Genomic DNA, 22,977 nt, shown 5'->3' on the forward strand with positions numbered 1-22,977 from the left:
ACATTGTTCTTAATGTAAGGTCAAACTATGTAAGATGGCGTCGGCTCCTCAGTTACTTTTATGTCAGCCTACCGGTTAACCGAATTTGAACCGATGTGCCTGATTTGTTAAAGGGGCCGAAAGCGTCGTAACGTTTATCAATCCTATTAATATCAACACATACATACATACATACATACATACATACATACATACATACATACATACATACATACATACATACATACATACATACATACATACATACATACATACATACATACATACATACATACATACATACATACATACATACATACTCATGTTGTGGGCCTAATGGAGACTTTCCCTGTGGAGACAACTTGTGAGACTCCCATCATCCTTATCAAACATACCCTTTGGAGACTTGATTACACAAGTTGGTATTGGACTGCAGTTCAGTACCATCCTTATGAATCACCATTCCTTCTGGAGACTAGTTTACATAAGTTGGTATTAGACTGCAGTTCAGTACCATCCTTATGAATCACCATTCCTTCTGGAGACTAGTTTACATAAGTTGGTATTGGACTGCAGTTCAGTACCATCCTAATGAATCATCCTTCCTTCTGGAGACTAGTTTACATAAGTTGGTATTGGACTGCAGTTCAGTACCATCCTTATGAATCACCATTCCTTCTGGAGACTAGTTTACATAAGTTGGTATTGGACTGCAGATCAGTACCATCCTAATGAATCATCCTTCCTTCTGGAGACTAGTTTACATAAGTTGGTATTGGACTGCAGTTCAGTACCATCCTTATGAATCACCATTCCTTCTGGAGACTAGTTTACATAAGTTGGTATTGGACTGCAGTTCAGTACCATCCTAATGAATCATCCTTCCTTCTGGAGACTAGTTTACATAAGTTGGTATTGGACTGCAGTTCAGTACCATCTTTATGAATCATCCTTCCTTCTGGAGACAAGTTTACATAATTTGGTATTGGACTGCAGATCAGTACCATCCTAATGAATCATCCTTCCTTCTGGAGACAAGTTTACATAAGTTGGTATTGGACTGCAGTTCAGTACCATCTTTATGAATCATCCTTCCTTCTGGAGACTAGTTTACATAAGTTGGTATTGGACTGCAGTTCAGTACCATCTTTATGAATCATCCTTCCTTCTGGAGACTAGTTTACATAAGTTGGTATTGGACTGCAGTTCAGTACCATCTTTATGAATCATCCCTCTGGAGACCACTTTATACATTCTCAAAAACCAAACCTTCCAAATGCTGTAATACCCAACCTGCTTGGTTTAAGTCCAGTACTGTTCTTATTATTTCATCTTGCCCCTTGTAAGCTTGTAATGACTGCATTTTAAATTTCACAAGGGAATTATCAAGAAAAATACAGTTGGCCATGCTTAAATTTTTAGAAAAGTTATTACTTTTCATTACTTATTTTACATGTATTCATTCCCACTTCTTCAGTAGACAAGCCAAGTGAAGCTTTCATAGAAGTTTTAGTTTATCTCAAACAACAAAGTTCAGTTTTTAACTACAGTTTATTGCCCTGATCATCCGGCATATTCTCTCAGGTCCTTCAACAGAAATGCATACAAATATGAAAAGGGACAGACATTATATGAACACCATTTATTTAAAACAAGTAAACATTACAACATCTTAAATTAATGTTAACAAATGTTCAAATTGTTTCTAAAAATTTTAAGCAAGTTTGAACTTACAACTAGTAACATAATAACAGTAATACTGACAACACAACATGGGCTGAATCAATGTACAGAAGTAAAATGACAGTGGACACCATTTTCTTTTTTACTCTATTAGAGATAAGAAAATAGAATGCAAATATGTACTTTGGTCTTGATAATGGAACATGATTTCCATCATGTTTGCATTGGTGTATTAGTTGCATCAAAACTAAAATATCTTCACTGTTGCGAACCTTTCACTGAATATAACAAGAAGGAGCACATGCACTAGTACAGCAAATATGAACCAACATAATTTCCGATGTCCGAAATTATTAGGTACTTGGCATCTGGAATATTTTCTTCTTCAGATTTTTTTTACACGTGGTTAACATCTCAAATCTTTTTCACCCACCCTCTGACTCTCAAAGATCACTAGCTGTACGAATTGGAACATAAATGAATTATGTTATTTATTCTCCTTGATGAAACTAAGCCTTGTTATACTGTCAATAGTAACATTAAAAGGGAAAGCCATTTGTTTAACTTGATAACACAACCAAAATACAAACAAAGTATGATTTCAAAATTACCCAGAAATGAAGCTTTTTAGCTGAGTTTATTGAGTTTATGAGTAAATGAGTTTAAACCTTGGAACTTTTTGATGATCTCACTATCTACTAAGTAGTTTCAGCAAACACCTGCTTTAAAACATAGAAATATTGAACACAAAACGGTAATTTTAAGAAGATCATGTCTCTTTTTTGATAACTGAAATTGCCTGTCCTTTACTCTCAAAATAACTTTGTTCTTGTCAACATATACTGTTAAATAGCCTCTCAAAGAAGTTTTTAAATTTTCTTATAAATGAAGTACTTAAGCTAAACTGATTTTGAAGTTTGGTTTCTGACTAAAATCTCAGTTCCTAAAAAGAACTAACAGACATTTGCTATCGGAAGTAAAGAACTGTTAAACACAAAAAATTCATTAAAATGAAACCCTTTAACTTTTCTTTTGCATAACTCACACTGTTCTTTGCTTGTACAAATACATCTGACTGACCTGATGTAGTAGGTCTATCCACCAGGAAATCTCCTCACTTATATGTTCTTCCCAAAATACTGTAAAAGCTCTCCTTAATCTAAAGAAATCCTTAAAAATTATGATACAGATTTGTATCTCTTTTTGACCTCATTTCCTAATAACCACACTAAACAAACATTTCTATCAGAAACACATTTACATTTAACACAAACAGGTCATTTGGATAAAATCATTCCTTTTTTTGCATTATGGACCTGATACAGCAGGGTTTTCAGTCGGAAACTGCTCTCCCTTTAATGTGCTTGAAACCCTATATTCCTTTTGTTGTAATCTTACCATCTTACCTTACAACATCTTACCTCTAAACATATTCTTTGTATTGTAGGGAGAGCAGGAGTGATATCTGTCAGGGACTCTGCCTTCCCTAATGTTCTTTTGGAACAGATTAAGAATGCAAGAAAGACATGAATATTGCCTTACAAACTGAGCTCTTCAGCTGAAAAAGATTAAGCAGTAACGTTAAGAAGGAAGCAAGGCCAATAAACATATGCAATCAAAAATATTGAATTGTTTCACACAAAAGGCTGATTTATATTGAATCATTTAGCTTTTTCACTTGCCTAACATGCAATACCTGTTTTTGCCTGCAAAAATAATGTTCATCTTATTGACCATATGCAGCAGGAACTCACTTAAATTCCTTTTGCCAATCTTACAATTTGGTTCCGGACATAGTCTTTTACGTTGTCAGGAGTCCTTCTGGCAAGACATGGAAATTTTTCAACAGCAGACCTGCAGGCATCTCTGCCAGGGTTTTTTCCTTGCTTTATGTTCTTTTGAAAATGCTTGAAGATGGTCTTTTTTTCCTCAGCTGTCCAAGGGACTTTTTTCTTTTGCTTTCGGAAAAATCGTTTACCTGCAGGAGGTAATAGTAAAACGCAAAGTTTATGTAACCTGGTTAAACTCTTTAATGAATAAAACACATTTTCTGTGAACTTGCTTCCTTCCCTCTAGTGCTTTTTAAATGATAAATATATATACACATCCACTAACGAGTAATTATAGGTTCTTCTAAAATGCTATAACAAGGGCTTCTCTTTGACAACACTTCCTTGTTGGTATGTATGACATAAAAAGTTTGACTAGATATACCTGATGCACACTGGAATTTGTCAAATCTTTTAAGTATGCCTTCAATCACAAAATTACAAATTCACAACAAAACAAGCACAATGATGTTGCAAAAGCCTAGCTAAGATGTGAATTGTCAGTCAGGGCAGAAGTGGGGGCCATCTTGGACTCCAGTTGGTTCCAAACAGGAACCCTTGGCTGGATAATACTCATATAGGCGATGGAATCCAGCGGGGATTTGAAAGTCCTTGACACTATCGAAGTTGGAGTGACTGCATGTTGGCATGTAGTGCACAAAGACTTGCATTGAGAAGGGTACCTCACAACTGGGATCCAAAAAATGGACATTCAATTAACCAGCTTAGGGTCTTAAATTACACTCATCTTTCTCAGATATAACTTGCATTATCTCTACCAAAAACTCACCAGATGAGGTGTTTTCCAGTACCAATTGATCTTGAGAGCCCTGTATTCCCCTTTCATCATCTGAATGGTTATCTGTAAGACAGACAAATGCCAAATGATTAGGTTAATAAAAAACAATGGTCATAAGTTTGCATGGCAAAAGTATTAGCAATTTTATTTCAATCAGGTAACATGTGGGGGAATGAAGACTTGAGTAACAGGACAGATGTCAAATTGGTTTGTGGTTTTTCCCTTTAGACAATGCCTCAGAAAATCTGCTAAATATCAAGCCTATGTTCCCTCATTTCTACCAAATTGCATCTACTTGACACTTCCTTCATGAAGCCTGATACAGTAGCTTCTTTGTATTCCAGGCAAATTGCTTTTAATAATTTACCCTGTGTCTTTGATACCTTGGCTTTTATATAAGATCATAGACAAAAAGTGCAATATGATACCAAATAAACCAGGAAATCAAATAGCTAAGTGATTCCTTGCAAATGAGAGGCAACTTTAGACAGAAGATACCAACATTCGGTGTTACTCAACAAAAATGGCCAATATTGTACAATTGCCTTGCAGTAATTGTCAATGGGTGCCAATACAATACAAGGCTAAACTTCAAAACCAACTTTCACTCTTTCAATCATGATCTCTAGCTTATAGCAGAGAAACTTATAAATAAAAGGCAGAAGGGTGCCATATTACGTTTGATAAGTCCATCAATGTTACATGTCTACATGGTATTAACATTTTTCATTTCTTGGAACGGTTTAAGTCTGGGCAATAAGTTAATAACTAAAAAATATCTTCCTAAACATTGATTCTAAGAATACTTTCACCTAATTTGAACATCAAAATATGTGGTCTTATCGGGACAATGGACTGCAAGACATGCTTGCTCTGTATCAATGTCCTCCTGTCAGATTTTTGTGAGGCCACATAAATTCCTTGATGACTGTAAATAGCAATTTATTAATCAGTTTTCTATGGTATTGTTGTGAGTGCAAGCTAACACAATCCTTTGTTGGGATCCTGGCCTAGCACACTAAAGCAGCTTAAGGTAATAAATCACACTCATCTTTCTGTAGTCCCTTTTGAACTGAACTGCACTGTAAATGTTTTTAAAATATTAAAAACTGTATCAATAAAACCTATTTTGGTAAGGATTGATTTGGCACTAATTCAAGATAAAGGTATTGGCCGAAGGTGGAACATACCTAGGGAGTTAATTTGACAAGTATGTGAGTTTGGCTGCAATTGAATCCCATGAAAGAAACAAAGATATGGACTCATCCAGGGGTATATAGATCAAGATTAACATACTTATGTTTTTTATCTTTAATGGCAGGGCTGGAATACAACATAAGTCTCAGACATCACTTGCATTATCTCCACAAAAAACTCACCAGAGGAAGTGTTTTCCAGTACAGGTGGATCATGATGGCTCTGCTTCCCCTCCTCATCTGAATGGTTATCTATAAGACAGACAAATGCCAAATGTGTAGATTAGTTGATAAGCAATGGTCACAAGTTTACGCAACTAAAAGTAATAACAATTCTACTTATTCGGAACATGTTATCTATCATCCAATGTTCCCTGAATGACGTGAGAACAAATGGGGGCTGGAGAGTTAAGTAAGAGTTGGTTTGTTGTTTTTCCGTAATTACAGGCAATACCTTTGAACATCTGTTTAATATGATGCCTATGTCCGTTCAATTTTACAGATACTTTCATTTGCCATGTTTACCAACATGACAATTCCTTTTCAGCCCTATATAGTAAGCTTTGTGTTACAAGAAAGTATACCCAAGAAATAATTTACCTTGTTTCTCTGATATATCTACCCTTTAATATGAGATGTCTAGATAAGACATGCAACATAATACAAAAGAGACTCACCACCCTCAAGCTGATGCATTGCAACAGATTCTTCAATTTGTTCATCTTCAAACACAGGAATGTCTGTTGGATTGTGAAGTTCAAAAAATTTGTCTTATAATTGATGACAAAATGTAGCCAAAGCAATCTTGGGGCAACCTTTAGAGAAATTAGGTAGAATGCCAGCCAAAACCAGCCTTTTTTTCACTGAAATGGTCAAGGTACTAATATGCTTGCACTGATCTGACCTAGAGTCATGGATGCTGAATAACTCCAGTTTGTGAACATAACCTAAGTTAAGTAACATTGGCATATTAAGTCATTTTATCAGAGAAGATGTTAAATGTTCTTTACATTTATTGTCATAAGTAGTTTACTCCTGCTAATTGAACTACTTAAATAAATTCTTACCATCAACACTGATTTCATCCAACGTCTTTCCTCTTAAGTTAGAAACTTTGCCTCGATCCATGGCAAGGAGCAATTTGGAAACTTTGCACAGTTCAACTGTTGACTCCTGGAGTCTATAATATTGCTTGTGAATTGCCACATCATGACCAAGGTGGCTTGCCAGCCACTCTACCTCCTGACTACCAAGACTTAAGACTTGTGAGACAGTTGCAGCATACTGTCTCATTTTGGTGCTCTTTATGGTCTCTGGTGCTTCTAAATCCAGACCAGTAATTACTTCAGAAAGGCACTCTCCTCCATCAAGAAATGATGCTGAAGTAGACCTAGCAAACACATAGGGGTTGCCGGCTGGTATGCCAAATGATTCCCTTTGATCAATGATCAACTTAAGAGATTCAGAACATTCTGGTGGAATAATAACTGCGACTGGACGGCCACGTTTTCCCACAATTTTAACTAGCTGGTACCGCTTAGACAGCTCTTTCTCCAAAGCATTTAGATTATGAGCTAATTCATCAATCTGACATTTCTCCCACTGCGGCCGGTTTAAGATGGAAGCTACAGGCAATTTTGCCATTTCAGCTGGTCTGCGTTTGTTAAAGACGATCAGTCTTGCTAGGGTCATTTTCTGCAATAGACGATAATCTCTGAACTCAGGTTTAGCACTCATCAGTTTACTGGTCAAACTTTTAATCTGAGATCGTGTGTGCTCAGAAACTTTCTTCAGATCAGAAGCACTTGGGAGGCTGACTACTTTTTCACACTTTCTTACATTCAATGTGGAAGCAGCTGCTGAAGCAACTTTCACATGCCATTCTGCTTGATGAAGTTGCAAATATCTGTTTGCTTCTTCTTCAGCTTTAGCATCACCTTGCCTTATTGCCTGGCTACGCTTGATTCTTGTGATCCAGACCAAGTCATGCCCTGACTTTATAGCGAATGATGGAAACTTATACTGACAATTTCCACCATTATCATTTTCAACTATGGCACATCTTTTTTCCACTGCCTCAACTACCATATCAAACTTGGATGGTTTTATGAAATCACTGATGTTCTGGCCACCATTAGGATCAGATTTCCTTAGTTCTAGTAAGACACTAGCAAGTGCTCTCATTTTTTGGGACACAATATGCTTTCTGGTTTGCTGGTTGCGAAGCACTTGGTTTCCATATTCAAGTATGAGTATGTCATTGCTAAGAACATTAAACAGCTCATCTCTCTTCATTGAAGATAAGACCATTCTTTTCAATTTGTCACTTGCTCCGTTGTACCGTTTCATAAGGATGTCACTTTCCATGCGAACTCGTGATCTCTTTTTACTTTCTCCCTTGGATTCTGATTCTTTGGCAATGCATCTATACCGCACATGCCTCCACAAATCATCCTTACTAACATATCCCAAACACTGTGGACAGGGGCCGTAATCATCCAAGTCAAAGTAGGCTCCAGTTGATGGTCTTCGCATCAAAATTATCTCTCCAGTCTGTGTTTGTATCACTTCTTCATTGTGAAAGAAATTTCCTTTGTTTCGCAGAAGGTCTAGTTTAACTTTCCGCTCCCTTGATCCCACAGGCAGTGCCATTATCTGTGCAACAGCAACTTCATCTTTATGTTGACTTAGATAGTGTCGACCGATAACAACTTTTAACAACTTCCCACAAAACAAGCATGCATTTCTTTTATCGTAGACTCGTTTGGAACCTTTCTCTGTTTGTTTCCTTTGAGCACATTTGACATGGACTTCTTCTTCCTCCTGTTCTTCATCATCCAACTGCTCCCGTTCACAACCTGATGAATTGTCTTCACAGTAGCCTGCATCCATTTTAGCATCAATCACTTTATTGTAACATGTCCCTGAAGTCCCAGGGACATCTTTGGGTAAGTCACATGTGTCATCATCCTTTTCAAGATCACTGTTCTTATCTGAATCACCAGGGTCTGGATGATAATCTGAATCGGCTTCATGTTCAGAAGCATCACTCATGTCATCAGCAACTTCATATTCATGAGTACTTTCAATATCACTTAATAGGGCTGTTTCACAGTCTACCTCTGCTGCCATAATAGGAAACACTTGTGTATCTCTAAGAATGGATCTTATCTTAGCAAGTTCCTTCTCCAGATCAGACCTAGTGTCTAATGTCTGATTTTGCTGTGAGTTGTCCTCTGCATTAGGTTTCTGTTCAATAGCTTTATTTGCTTTCCAGTCACCACATTCTTCAATGGGAGATCCCTCAACCATTTCCTCATCATCTTCTCTCCGACGTGCTGTATTATGCATCGCCATGTCAGGTAATTGTTCCCTATCCTCTTTATCAGGTTTGTTACCAGTTTCTTCTTTTGTGTATCCAGCAGCGGTCAATTTTTCTTGCTGTAAGTGGTCCTCTGCATTAGTATTCTGCTTACAAGCTTGATCTGAAATTTTGTCACCACTATCTTCAATGGAAGATACCTCAACCATTTCCTCATCATCCTCTCTCTGAAGTGCTGTATTATGCATCGCCATGTTGGTTAACTGTTCCCAACCATCTTTATCAGGTTTGTCACCAGTTTCTTCTTTAGGGTCTTTAGCAGTGGTCAGTATTTCTTGCTGTGAGTGGTCTTTTGCATTAGTATTCTGCTTACAAGCTTGATCTGAAATTTTGTCACCACTATCTTCAATGGAAGATACCTCAACCATTTCCTCATCATCCTCTCTCTGAAGTGCTGTATTATGCATCGCCATGTTGGTTAACTGTTCCCAACCATCTTTATCAGGTTTGTCACCAGTTTCTTCTTTAGGGTCTTTAGCAGTGGTCAGTATTTCTTGCTGTGAGTGGTCTTTTGCATTAGTATTCTGCTTACAAGCTTGATCTGAAATTTTGTCACCACTATCTTCAATGGAAGATACCTCAACCATTTCCTCATCATCCTCTCTCTGAAGTGCTGTATTATGCATCGCCATGTTGTTTAACTGTTCCCAACCATCTTTATCAGGTTTGTCACCAGTTTCTTCTTTAGGGTCTTTAGCAGTGGTCAGTATTTCTTGCTGTGAGTGGTCTTTTGCATTATTATTCTGTTCACAAGCTTGATCTTCTTTACTGCAACCAACATCTCTCAACATCTCATTGGAAGATCCCTCAACAATTTCCTCATCATCTTCCCTGTGAAGAGTTGTGTTGAGCACCATCATACTAGGTAATTGTTCACAACACTCTATATCCAGTTTGTCTTCAGTTTTGTCCTGAACTTCCTGTTGGGTACTCTTGCCATCCTTGTCTGTTCGCCAAGGAAGATTTTTTAAACCATAGTCATACCGTATCTCGTCACCAATATTAATTTCCTTTGTTGAAAACAAGCAAAGAATAACTTCCTCATTGTGAATTATCTTCTTCATTCTGCAGTTTGCTTTTTGGGGTTTTTCATCATTGACAAATTTTCCAAGTGACTTTTTCACATGGGTTGCATCAATGCTGAAAGATATAAAATTAAAAAAAACATGTACAATTATTGTGTATTTCATTAAATGATTGCAATCATTAAAGGAAGGCAACCTTTTATGCCCAATGAATTAAACTTTCTCCATGTACAAAATGAAGAGAAAAGTCTCCCATGAATATCTTCCTTCAAAATCTCATTCTTTGTGGTGGTAACTCCCACCATGCCTATAGACCTGTCACTACCATTACTCTTGCCCAAACCCAACAGTAAGCTTCTCCTAGCCTTATCCCCTGACCAATTAATTAAAATTAAAATAAGCAAAACCCTTCCCGTATATCCCTTCCAAATTCCTTTCAAAAACTACAAAGTCAACAAGTAAGAGATTCATGTTATTACAAATCTCACCTTGTTTGCAATGTGATGAGTTAAAGCTTGACTGACAAAGATTCTCTTTTGAGTTTTAAAGAAGTTCATGTATTGCTTCAGTAGCACCCCTATGTAGTACTGAAGTGAGTGGCTATAGCACACTACACACTGTATTATGGCTGTAGATAATTTCCTTGATAGCTCTTGACAGGAGCTACTAATTGTGTTCCTCAGTTGGAATTTACAGGCGCTACAAAGCATGAGCGCGATCTTGCGGAATGGTGAGTACTCTACTACTGATAAATACCTTACTTTTAATATAATATTAACACTCTACTTATAAATACCTGTATCATTACAATTACTACCAACAAGTACCTTATCATGGAGGACATGATTATTCCAAAATCATGATCATTAATAACTCACAGTGAAATAACACTAATCCTTAACCAGAATGCAAAAATGCATTGTGCTACCAATGATGTAATATGAGCACTTTTCTTCATGAATCTGACGTAATGTATACTGAGGGTGTACAACATACTTGATCTTTGTATTACAGTGCAACGCATTGTGTTGTGACAAACAATAAATTAACAAAGGCACGGGCTGTCCTGAAATGACCATTGACCTCAACAACAGGCTTCTTGTACTAAGAGTGATACATCAGCAACTAAATTTAATGTCCTACTTTTCACAATTTCACCCCTCATGAACTCAACCACTGACCTCCGCCAACATTAGGCTTCTTGTACTCAATGTGGTACAATTACATACCAAATATGTGATAGACATGTCCAAAGCTACCCTTGTGATGTTATGTTAAGGAAGGTGCCTTAGTGAAGAGAGGCAGGTAAGAGGGGAATGAAGTTAATTAAATTTGATATGGCATATCTAATAACAAAATATGAGATCTGTCCAAGGTTCCTTTCTTGCAACATTTTACAAGGTTTCCACAATTTGACCCCTGGTGACCCCAAATGATATTGACCTCCATCAAAATCAAATTGGCTTTATTGTACTTTATGTGGTACTTCTACAAACCAAATATGGAGTCTGCCCATGATTCCCTTCTTGAGATGTCTCATTTACAAGGTTTCACAAGTTGACCCCTGGTGAGCCCAAATGACCTTTGACCTCCTTAAAAAACACTAGGCTTCTTGTATTAAATGTGTGACTTCTACACACTAAGTACAGTATGAGGTCTGTCTAAGCTTTCCTTCTTGAGGTATCATGTTTACAAGGTTTTCCACAATTTGACCACAAATAACCTTTGACCTCAACCAAAATCAATAGGCTTCTTGTCCTCAATATGGTACTCCTACACATTAAACAAGAGGTATGCTCAAGCTTTCCTTCTTGAGATATTGTTTTTACAAGGTTTTCACAATTTGATCGTCGGTGACCCCAAATGACCTTTGACCTCTACCAAAATTAATAGGCTCCTTGTCCTTAATATGGTACTTCAACACACTAACATATGAGTTATGCCCAAGGTTTTCTTCTTGAGATATTGTGTTTACAAGGTTTTCACAATTCGACCCAAAATTTGCCAACAACATAGTTCAAAGGATGAAGTAAGGTAACTGATCCATTAGCAAAAGTTCTAGAGACTTCTGTTTGACTTCTGGCATATTTCAGTATGAAGTACAAATTGGAAACTGACTTGCACCAACCTACATCAAGTGAGCTTTATTTGACACCTAACTCAAACAGAATTGTAGTTTTAATCCAACTGACAAATGATGTTAGGCTAGCAGACTAATTGACTTTTCACTGACAGATCAGCCTGGCTGACATGGTCAGGAAACTTCGAAAAGAAATTTAACTTACCATAATGTCTTGCCTCTATCAGAATAAAAATACTGATAGCAGTGCCTCAGCTGACGATTTATGTAATCAACCTCCCTTTCCTCTGCCTCTTCTGTTGTAATTCTCTCCCCCTTGTACTGCAGCAAGAACTCCCCATTCTCAATTGATTGTGTTGCAAACACTCCATATCCTAAAAAAAATAAATGAAAAACTATGAACAATTTCCTTTAAAAATGAATAACAGCAAACACAACTCTCCAATATATAATTTCTCTAATACCACTAAAAATATCTTGTTGCTTAGCCATGCATGTATGTTATTACTAGTAAAGCACTCACCAATCCTTTCACTGATGAACTTCTTCTCAAGACCAGGGTGATCCTGCTCATAGTTGGGTACATCTGTATCCTTTGGGAAGATTAAAAGATATCAAAAGTTAACACAGTGACAACACAATTACTGAATACTGCAAATTAAAGCTCTAACATGTGTTCAACAATATGGATACATGTAACAGTATGTCAGTGTCAAGAGAGACAATGTGCATTGCACTGCATGTACAATCAGTAGCTAGGGTGCACCGCAATGGGCTCCAGCCACCATGCCAGTTTACTTTATTGCAAGTTGTTTGTGCTTATGCAGAACACAGTGTAGAGGTGCAAGTATACAGAAAGGCCCTAAAGCTAATTTAATGTACAAGGGATTCAAAATTAGCAATCTGGTCAAATTTATATTCAATTCTTGCATATTTCTCTCTTTGCATACTTCAATTTTCTCACATTCAGCAAGGTGACTGCACAAGACGCATTGTGAAATTTAACTAATTGGCAAACTATGTAATATACTACCACTGTAAGATAATTCAGGGTCAATACATGAGAGGGGTAAACCATAACCCATACAGATGATTCAACTCAATTTAGTACCTCAGCAACTAAACATGAGAATTCCTCCTTGATACATTCATGGAATATTAAATTAACAAACGTTTTCACATGTTGACTCCTGTTGATCCCTATGCCCTTTGACCTACACCGAAAGCTTCACATTCAAATGGGTGAAAAATTTGGTTTATGACAACCCGAAGAGGTAATTCTCTTCTTGCATTGTACCCACTTGTATATAAATATAACCTAAAAGTTCTACATAACAGCCAAACAGTAGGGAAGAAACAAAGCACAAATGAAATCATCACCCACCTATTACTATTGAGATTTCTCCTGGCTTTTCCAGTAATTTGCCAGAGAAATTTGCTTTGGCCAACTCCAAGGAGGAAGAGGCTGCAGTCCCCCTCAACTCCCTGGCTCATATGCCTAAGCAATGGACAGCTAAATTGAAAATATTACAGATTGATGTATTTACTCACCCTCTTTCCACGAGTCTTCATTGTTACCTAGCTAGGATAGTAATGGTCAATGGTTTACAATAGCGTCTCTCGAGGTTGGGCACGAAGGTCGATATTTTCTAACGATAACTCTCATTTGTTACCTCTAGGTCCGATTGAGAATTTTAACCAATCACAATAGTTTTAAATGTACAGAATCTGTCATTCATTTGTAATGCATATTCAATATAGAGAAAGAGGAGGGCCAGTGTTATAGAGACACAATTGAACTTTCAGTAATGTGTTTTACGCGTGAATTTTGGTTTTCAAAAATTGCGTAGCTCTACATTTTTTACCCCCAAAGTCCGATTGTGCCATACTAAATAGAAACTAGAAAACCACTGAGATATGAAGAGATTTATTCCACCTTTCTTAAGATTTTAAGACAAAGTGTAATGAAATGAGGAAAGAACTGTTATCGGTGAAGAAAAACATGGCCTAACAGTAAGTCAACGGGGGTATGGGAAGTAACTGTTGTGACATTCCGTCGCTACATAAGGAAGAGCGCGGGGGAATTGCTATGGGTTTTCCTATTGGAGACCTGCTGGAGTTCCCTCTTCGGTGTAACGTTGCAGCATACCAGTCAATGTACTAGCACATTACATCTATTATACACGTGTGGATTTTTAATGCGATGTACAGAACAATACGATCTGCATCAATCACTCGAATTTGATGAACACATTTTGTTGAAATCGCTGTCGGTGCCAGTAAACTAATAACAGGGTCGGTACGAGTATAGTTATCATCCCCATTCAAATATGGTCAGGTAGCCTCAAAGCGCGTTGCTAGCTTTTTGGACAGGTGCTTTTTGGGTCAAATAACCTTGCAAAAAATAAATCTCAAGAAGTGAGGCTTGGTAGAATTTGATTCTTGGTGTGTACGGGTGTACTACTTTGAGCCCCATGAGCCTTTTACGTTTAAAGCTGGTCAAAGATTGTAAGGGTCAACAGGGACCATAATAAAATATATACCTATATGTAATTTTTGAAGACTTGCTATCACCATGCAGGTACTGCTGCATCTCATTAGTATGTCAGATTGAAAAAAATATTCATATCATCAAAAGACGAAAGCAATGTATTTATCTGTGCATTCTGCTTCTTCTTGACAAGTCAACAACTTACAGTATAGATCACAGTCAAAGCTGAGCTTGAGTCATTGGCAGCTGAATCCATCGAACAATTCAAACTCATATGTAAGGATTTCAATGATGTTTCCTTTCTTTGTTTAAGGGTGGGGGGGGGGGGAGTTCAGATTGTCCATGCACAGGCCTACATGGTATGACAAGATTGAAACTGTGGCCAGAGGCCAGGGAGAGCCATATATGACTGAGGAGGAAATTAAATGGAATAAAAGTAATTTATTGGCTACATCTGCCAGATGTTGCCCATATGTTTACAAGCCAAATGGAGACACTCAAGGAGTAACCTTCACTTTTAAAAATTGGAAATTTTGGGATTGGCATGGCTAACAATTGAGGTAAAGTTGCAGGATAACTCTTGCAAAGGTGGTACCACATTTGGGGCAAATTGCAAAACTGATAAAGGCTTAACTTTTCATTATATGCTAAGTGCTTGTTTGTTGCAATTGTTTTTTCTTTCTCTTGAATATCAGCAGTCCATCAAAAGAAAGCATTAAAGAAAAAAGTGTTATTCTCACATATCCACTGCCCTTAATTGCCCTCTCAGATTATTGTCCACAAAAAAGGGGGTTCCCCATGCACTTTGCCACTCAGAGTAATTATAATGACCTGTGTGCTGTACATATACAGTAGTGTATTCAACACTCTATACAGACCAGTCTTGTGGAGGCTTGTGCACTAAACATGCCAAATACATGTCTCCAGACGGCTCTCATGCTACATTTGGCTCAGTACACATTTTAAAGACTTGGAAGGTAGGTTTAGTGAGATATTTTTGTTGAGTAATACTATATGCGCCAAGTGAACTAGCTGTTTTGCCCAAATAATAACATTTAGGTATAGTGGCTGGCCTATCATTTTCTGGTTATGTGCAAGATTACTGAAAGGCATAGAAGACTATATAGGCCTTAGTGTACAGCTGCAGAGTGTAGGACCACAGGTTTTAATAAAAGAAGAAAGAACTTTACAAGGAAGGTGCAAAATATGTGTGATAATTCTTTATTTCAGCTCATGACCGTTATCTTCCCTCTCACCCTACCTCTTCTAAGACTACATAGAATGTCTTCTAAAGGCACAACCCATAAAAATAGTAATGGTAGTGTTTTATATTTGAAGATTTAAAGAGAAACTCTACCTAACTTGTAATCTTATTTATCTTGTTTCACAATAATGCCACTTAATTATACCAAATATTACAAATTGTTTGCATTCTTAAATCCCATGTTAAATAAAATACCAATGTAATTAATACTGAACTGCATTTGAGGCAAAGAAGTATAAACAATCATGTGTGCATCTCACAAAGCTAAATGCTCACAAACCGTAGTGGCTCAAAGGCCTGTACATGCAGTAGGTATATGTGCAGTTTCATATTTACATCAAATTATAACCAGTCAAATATTTTGCTCGGATAACCGGTAAACCATCCTTAAACTGCACACACACACACACACACACAAGAACTGATCACTGAAGTAAAACATTTACCTCCAAACCCAAATTCCAAAACCAAGTGGTTGCAAGCCTGAACAAAGTTTCACAATAATTGTGCTATACTGCTATGTGCCCTTCATATAGTTTTCACATGTTATTAACAAAAGGAATTAAAGTTTTCAGTTATTGGATAGCTTGCTTACCAAATCACTAATCATTTGATGTGTTCTAACGGTTCATCAATAAGTGCTGAAACAGCAAGCCCCTAACATGTTGCATCTGTCACCCTACCATCTTCTTTTCCCACAGTTTGCATTCACAAGTCCAATGGGAAGTTACTCTCCTATACAGAAAGCAAACTCTTGAATGTTGGATACACAATTTTCAATCTGGAATGTTCATATGTACAAACTCACATTAGCACCTGGTAAAAAAATCTCTTTTCCCAACGAGTAATGAACTTCAGCATTTTGTTATATACTTTATCTCCTTAGTCCATTCCAACAGCAAGAATGAATCCAGTGAATCCAGTGAGGCGCACAATTTCGTTGGTGCAAGTCACAGAACCAAGAGATGCAAAACATGTTGCAATTATCGCTGTTGTACTTGGAACTCTCCTCTTCACTTTTCTTTTTAGTCTTGGGTATTTGGTTTGGAGCATTCTACATGTACCCTAACTGTGTAAGTAGGAAGTAATGAATACAGTATTTGGCCACTGTATGTTAACACACACTATCAAATATCTGATTGTAATGTTCAAACAGCCTCATAGTGTCTATTTTAACATGCGACTTGCTTTAACCGAAGTTCTCCTCCTCATTAACATGCTAAGTTATTCCCAACAATGTTTGTAATACAAGTTGTTTAATGCATCTTTTGCATTCTTTCACGAATAAGTATTTTGGTTTACTTTGACAGGGTAATCCCTCTGGAGAATGCAGCTAATACTGTAGGATGGGGCAAGAAAGGCTGAAAAGAAAAAGAAAATGACTTGATACAAATTCAAAAAAGAATTGAAACTTGTGATCTGCAGTTAATAAAAAACATAAAAAAGAACGGTCTAGTATTGAGTCTTTATTTCTGCTCAATTCCATTGAAGATATTAATGTGTTGACATGGCTTTGTCAAACACTCTTTGATATTTTAAATTTATCTAACCTGAACAGTTGTTAAAGAGCGAATCAGATTATGTCCAAAGCCAATCGAGACACATACAAATTACAATGCATGTAGTTAGCACAGAAATAAGTGGAATAATGTTACACATGAAAGACCCCCCCCCCCCCTCCTCCCACCCTCGACATGCAAATATAGCTTTGGGCATAAATGACAATGCAATGCTGTTGTTCCTGGTTTAATCAAGGGAAGAATACAGTAGGCTAGGTCTTTTTTTTTCAATCCAAGATCCTGTGGAACTGTTGTAGCCTTCGCAGAACTGGTACTTACTACTTAATATAACTGACTGTATAGTCATGTTGTTCGGCCTTGCAGAATGATATAAAATTCCGAAACTTTCAAAAATGGTGCAACTTTAAATGGTACAAAAAAAGGCTTAAACATTGTACTCACTTTGGTGATAGCTATCTTGACCATTTCTCTCTTCCTCATTTTGTGGTCAGTATACAAGGGCGGTATAACTGACCATGTGGAGACTCCAACTCACAGTTCACTGTGCAGTATTTTAAACAGCCTTGTGGAGGCTTAAGAAATGAGGGCGCCCTAGCACTTACATTACATTTGTTTTTGTTTGTATACATCGTCTGCATACCTATGATGGTCTCCACAAGGGTATCCCTATGGTGACCTTTCTCAAACGTCTCCAGTAGGTTTGTGGTGGTCTGAGAAGTTAGCGGGAAAACTATTTCTTGTGGAGACCTACTTTTTGTCTCCACAAGGATTTGTGTCGCCATAAGGATAGTTGTATGCTCAAATTTGTCTCCATAAGGCACTAAATGTGAAAACATACATACATACATACATACATACATACATACATACATACATACATACATACATACATACATACATACATACATACATACATACATACATACATACATACATACATACATACATACACGCATACACACATACACACATACACACATACATACATACATACATACATACATACATACATACATACATACATACATACATACATACATACATACATACATACATACATACATACATACATACATACATACATACATACATACATACATACATACATACATACATACATACATACATACATACATACATACATACATACATACATACATACATACATACATACATACATACATACATACATACATACATACATACATACATACATACATACATACATACATACATACATACACACATACATACATACATACACGCATACATACATACATACATACATACATACACACATACATGGTAGAATGACTACACTAGTCTATTACACAGCCGATAAAGGTCACTTTTCGGAAAACCTCTCATCAGCACTCGCCGAACACTGCATGCACGCAGAATATAGAATCCGAAAACTTAACAATTTTGCTCTTTGAATAGATAGATAATGAATAAGGTATCTAAAGACGGGCAAATACGGCTCATGACTCAGACTGGAGGTTCATATTGCGTCTATCTGGAATTTTAGCATTGCATTGTCACTTACATATCAGCAACTATAGAGATTGATGAACGAGAGATTACCGTGGTAGAATTTTTACACGTTGAACCCTATTTCACGAGTAATTAACCGTTTCGTAAAAACTGACAAGTTCGTTGGCCCAAACATTTATTCATGCAAGCTACACCTTTTTTATTCATATTTTAAATCAAACCATGACTATCACGTGACGTCAGACAATAACAAACCGCTTGTTCCGCTCATTTTTAAGGTACAGTACATTGATGTACTCGGCTTATATACTACTAGATGTAATTTAGTATATTTTAGTATGCCTACTTGGTATTTTCGGGAAAAAAAAATACAATCTCGTTATCTCACACAATTGTGCCTATACAAACCAAACCTTTCTCATTCATGTTGTAAAGTCAACCAATCAGATCATATCAATCAGACGATAATAAATGCTCCTGCTTCGCTCGTAATACGTACATTGATGTACCATACAACGAGTTGTAGCTGAACAAAGCATAGTATACCGTGTGTTCATACAGTATTGTCTGACCATGCACTGTATTTAAACTGTGCTTTCCTTGTTTATGTTTTACTGCTCGAACTGTATGGAAGCCGGTAAATCTTGCAAAATACTAAACAGGTTTTCATTTTTTTTATTATCGTGGACTTTATTATTATAATCATCATCGTGTGAACTTAGTATATTATGTATGTGTTTGTTTGTTGTATATTATGATACAAATTTATATTATAACCATATAAGATCAAATATATCATCCAACAGTTTGGCCCTTGTGGTTTTCCTTACAAATGCAAATGTTCAGCACATTGATCAACCGTAGTGTAATATAACGGAATACGATACACCGAATACAACCCAGATGATCTCCAAATCCGTCATTTGTATGTACATGACGTTATGCTGTATGTTGCACTGTGCTTTCAAGCGTGAGAATTACCAACCAAAACTTCAAAAGGGCTCATTTGTAAGTATGAAAGACAGGCTAGGCTATGTAAGTACCGTCTAAGATAAATGAATCAACTGAAGCGAAATTTATCGTCTAGGAAACAGCTACTATTCTATACCAACAGTCTAGTCAATCTGTGAAAAGTAGAATGTGTTTTGGCGGTATATAATAGCAAATTCCTTGTGAGAAACATATTGCAAATATATCATTAATTCATCGAGGTTGCAAAACCGAGCCAAATTGGCGGCTACTGCCTGCGCTACATCGCTGAAGAAAGTAGTAGGAATCGGTTTCACCTGCACAAATAATAATAAATGACATAATTATTCAGAATTTCCAGAAATGATCCTTATTTCCCGTCATGATGCTAGCCTTTAGTGAAAGAGTTTCCGCATGCCATTCACATGGTTTCTTGTCTTGTCAGTTAGTAAAATAATTATCATCAGGCTATCGGTTCCAATTATAGGCAGGGATGTCGCTAGAGGGGGGTGTGGGGGGTGTCTCACCCCACTCTTGTTAAAACTGACGATATTTGGAAAATTTGAGTCCGACAGTCGGAATTTCCGACTGTCGCACTCTAATTTACCAAGGCCTATTGATATATTCATGTCATTGTGAATGACCTAAAAAGTTCGGTAAAAATTGACCTTTAATCAGTCATAATAATTTACCACGTTTTCCTTGCCATTTGAGAAATTGTATCTCGCGATTCTTATACTCCACCATACAAAACTTCGTATGATTTTGAATACTCTAAAGCAAATGCCTCATAGAACTACTGTACAACGTTCGCCCGCTTCAATTCGGTTTATTTATGTACTAAGTTTGACCACCCAATACGGAAGCTTAAAAGTGCCATTAACATAAGAAAAACTTTGCCCCATAAGTTGAAATTTTTCAGTAATTTGTTTAGATAACAAGATCAAATCTTATCAAAAATCAGAAAAATGTTGGATTTCTCAGTTGCTTTAATTGAGCAATTGAAAATTTTTCTGCAAAATGTTCAATTGTTCACCCCATTCCATCTGAGCAATTGACAAATTTTCTTCAAAATGTTTAATTGACAACTTATCGTATCTCGTCAATTCAACATATTTCTGCAAAATGTTTAATTGTTCACTTTATTACAACTGAGCAATTGAACCTTTTCTGCAAGATGTTTAATTGACAACTTATCGTATCTCGTCAATTTATCATGCAAAATTCCAACTGAGCAATTGAAACATTTTCTGCAAAATATTTAATTGACAACTTATCGTATCTCGTCAACTCAGCATTTTTCTGCAAAATGTTTAATTGTTCACTTCATTCCAAATGCTCAGTTGGAATGAAGTAAAAAATTGAACATTTTTGCATGTGAGTGATAAATAGCCCCGCCCCCCCCCCCCCCCCAAGAAAATAATATTAAGCGTGCTAGGAAAAAGCACTGTATTTTTTGGTAATTCACTATGTCGTCGAATATAATTTGTTAAAAAAAATGTTTTCCCTTTGTTACATTAACATAGCTTTTGTAGTCAGTAGTCTATGTAGCCTATCAAGCAGATAACTTATACTCAGTTGCTTACTTGCTTAACCAGGGTGATTAATAAGTTTGTGAAGTTTGTAACAGTTGATAATTATGTGTAAAAGTAAGTTGGCCTGACGTTTCGATCCTAGCAGGATCTTCTTCAAAGGCTAAATGGCAAGTAACAGAAACAGAAGGGACAAAAACATGCACAGAATACAGACAGGGTAATGAGAAAGGTGAACACAAAGAGATAGATGTAAGGGGATCAGTAGACAAGGGATGGAAAGAAGAAAGAAACCAGCAGGGGAATAGGAGAGGTAGGAGATAAACAGTGGAGGGACAAAGAGAGGATTAAGGGAAGGGGGTAGGAAATAATATATTTCCTACTCCCTTTCACATTGCACTTCCAACATTTTTAGTTTTTTTTTTTCTCATATGGGTTTAGCACTTTCTTTCCGGTCTCAATGTGTGTTTGTCAAATTTTAACTTCGATTTTTCCAGCTTACTGCCCTAAAAGCTCAATGAAAATAACACCGTTCTATACAATTCTCATATTAATAATCATTATTTGTATTGAGTTATATGCCGTTAAACATTTTGAGCTGAATAAAATTCGCCAGATTTTTTAACGAGTCCGTAGATTCTACATAATTTACTCAAAATTTACAAGCCCCGCAACAACGTTTTGTTTACGACCCTTAGGCAAAGGACTTACGAGTGGACGATACGAGTATATCTAGGTTACATTTGTGTTATGAACATGCTGATATGGGCGGTCGCAGTGATTTTACGGTAAATCGTTCGTACCATTATTAGGGCAACAGAAAATAAATTTCTTTCTTTCGATTGCGACAGCTTTTCTCCATTAAACCCACCTGGTCAGATTTCATATAGAATATGAAACATTTAATCTGCGTCGGAAGTTTGTTTCCGCAATTCAGCAGTAAACAAGTATGCAGGCTTTAACTATTGGGTAATATGTAATTTCTTCAGTTATAGGGTAAAACATAAAGTTGCTTGAGATGTAGCAGTTCCATTCCTAGTGTTGCTTTTTAATGGTCGCTGCTTGGTATTTCTGTTAATATAATAGTTAACTTACAATCCGAGATCAAGAGAATATAATAACACGCTTATAATGGCTTATGCATATATTTTATATAACTCTTCTTTTGTAATATTTCGCAGGAAGATAATTAAGTAATTATGAACAATCTGCAAGATAGTTTGCAAAACTCTTCACTGGTCACTGCATGCGATCTAATCTTCCCCAACTGTTCCTCATATCTTACAAAGACTATGGTAAGGTCATTGCTCTAATTCTCACCAGCTCCTCCTCTTCCCATGCGAAGAAATATTCAAGTGCTTGAGATTAAGCTGCATAATCAGCCTGTCTTCTCTTTGTACTCAAAATATTCTGTAAATGAGAACAAGAATAAGAAATTGTATTATCTTTATATGATTATTTGCTATCACGACTTTATATTTATGCTACAAAGCTTTCATTATACATGATTATCCCCACAGGAAAACACAATTCTTCAATGTAATTGAGTTATAACAATCCTTCATTGTCTATATTATTTGTACAGTAAATTTATCGTTGCAGGACACACTTAACACACAGTATCACACGTCGCGAAACGTTGCAAAGTAGCGACTGCACGTGATCTGTTGTCCTTTCTTCTAAAAACTGCCGTCGCAAAACGTCGCAAAGGAAACTTGATCTCTTTGTCGTAAT

General features: G+C 36.7%; 2 protein-coding genes across 8 annotated transcripts in view; one reads left to right on the top strand and one right to left on the bottom strand.

Annotated features, from left to right (window-relative positions):
- Window positions 1-22,977, top strand: part of LOC139976424 (uncharacterized) — a 289,428-nt gene that overhangs the window by 104,331 nt on the left and 162,120 nt on the right. For 3 of the 7 annotated variants that reach the window (XM_071985142.1, XM_071985143.1, XM_071985144.1), the window contains exon 1: window positions 19,653-19,750. The exons of 3 other annotated variants lie outside the window; for them this stretch is intronic. The gene's annotated coding sequence lies outside the window, so the exon portion shown is untranslated. Of the gene's footprint in view, window positions 1-19,652; window positions 19,751-22,977 lie in introns of those variants that run through there. One more of the 7 variants, XM_071985145.1, reaches the window with a different exon arrangement.
- Window positions 1,019-13,628, bottom strand: LOC139976163 (uncharacterized). The gene is made up of 9 exons (XM_071984643.1): window positions 13,525-13,628; window positions 12,497-12,566; window positions 12,179-12,347; window positions 6,554-10,008; window positions 6,164-6,226; window positions 5,670-5,738; window positions 4,282-4,353; window positions 3,417-3,640; window positions 1,019-3,156 (listed from the first exon to the last, which is right to left on the bottom strand). Exons 1-8 carry the CDS (start codon window positions 13,543-13,545, stop codon window positions 3,417-3,419), a joined length of 4,143 nt encoding a protein of 1,380 aa, XP_071840744.1. The 5' UTR covers window positions 13,546-13,628; the 3' UTR covers window positions 1,019-3,156.

The sequence above is a fragment of the Apostichopus japonicus genome, chromosome 11, assembly GCF_037975245.1.
Source record: "Apostichopus japonicus isolate 1M-3 chromosome 11, ASM3797524v1, whole genome shotgun sequence".
Classification (NCBI taxonomy): domain Eukaryota; kingdom Metazoa; phylum Echinodermata; class Holothuroidea; order Aspidochirotida; family Stichopodidae; genus Apostichopus; species Apostichopus japonicus.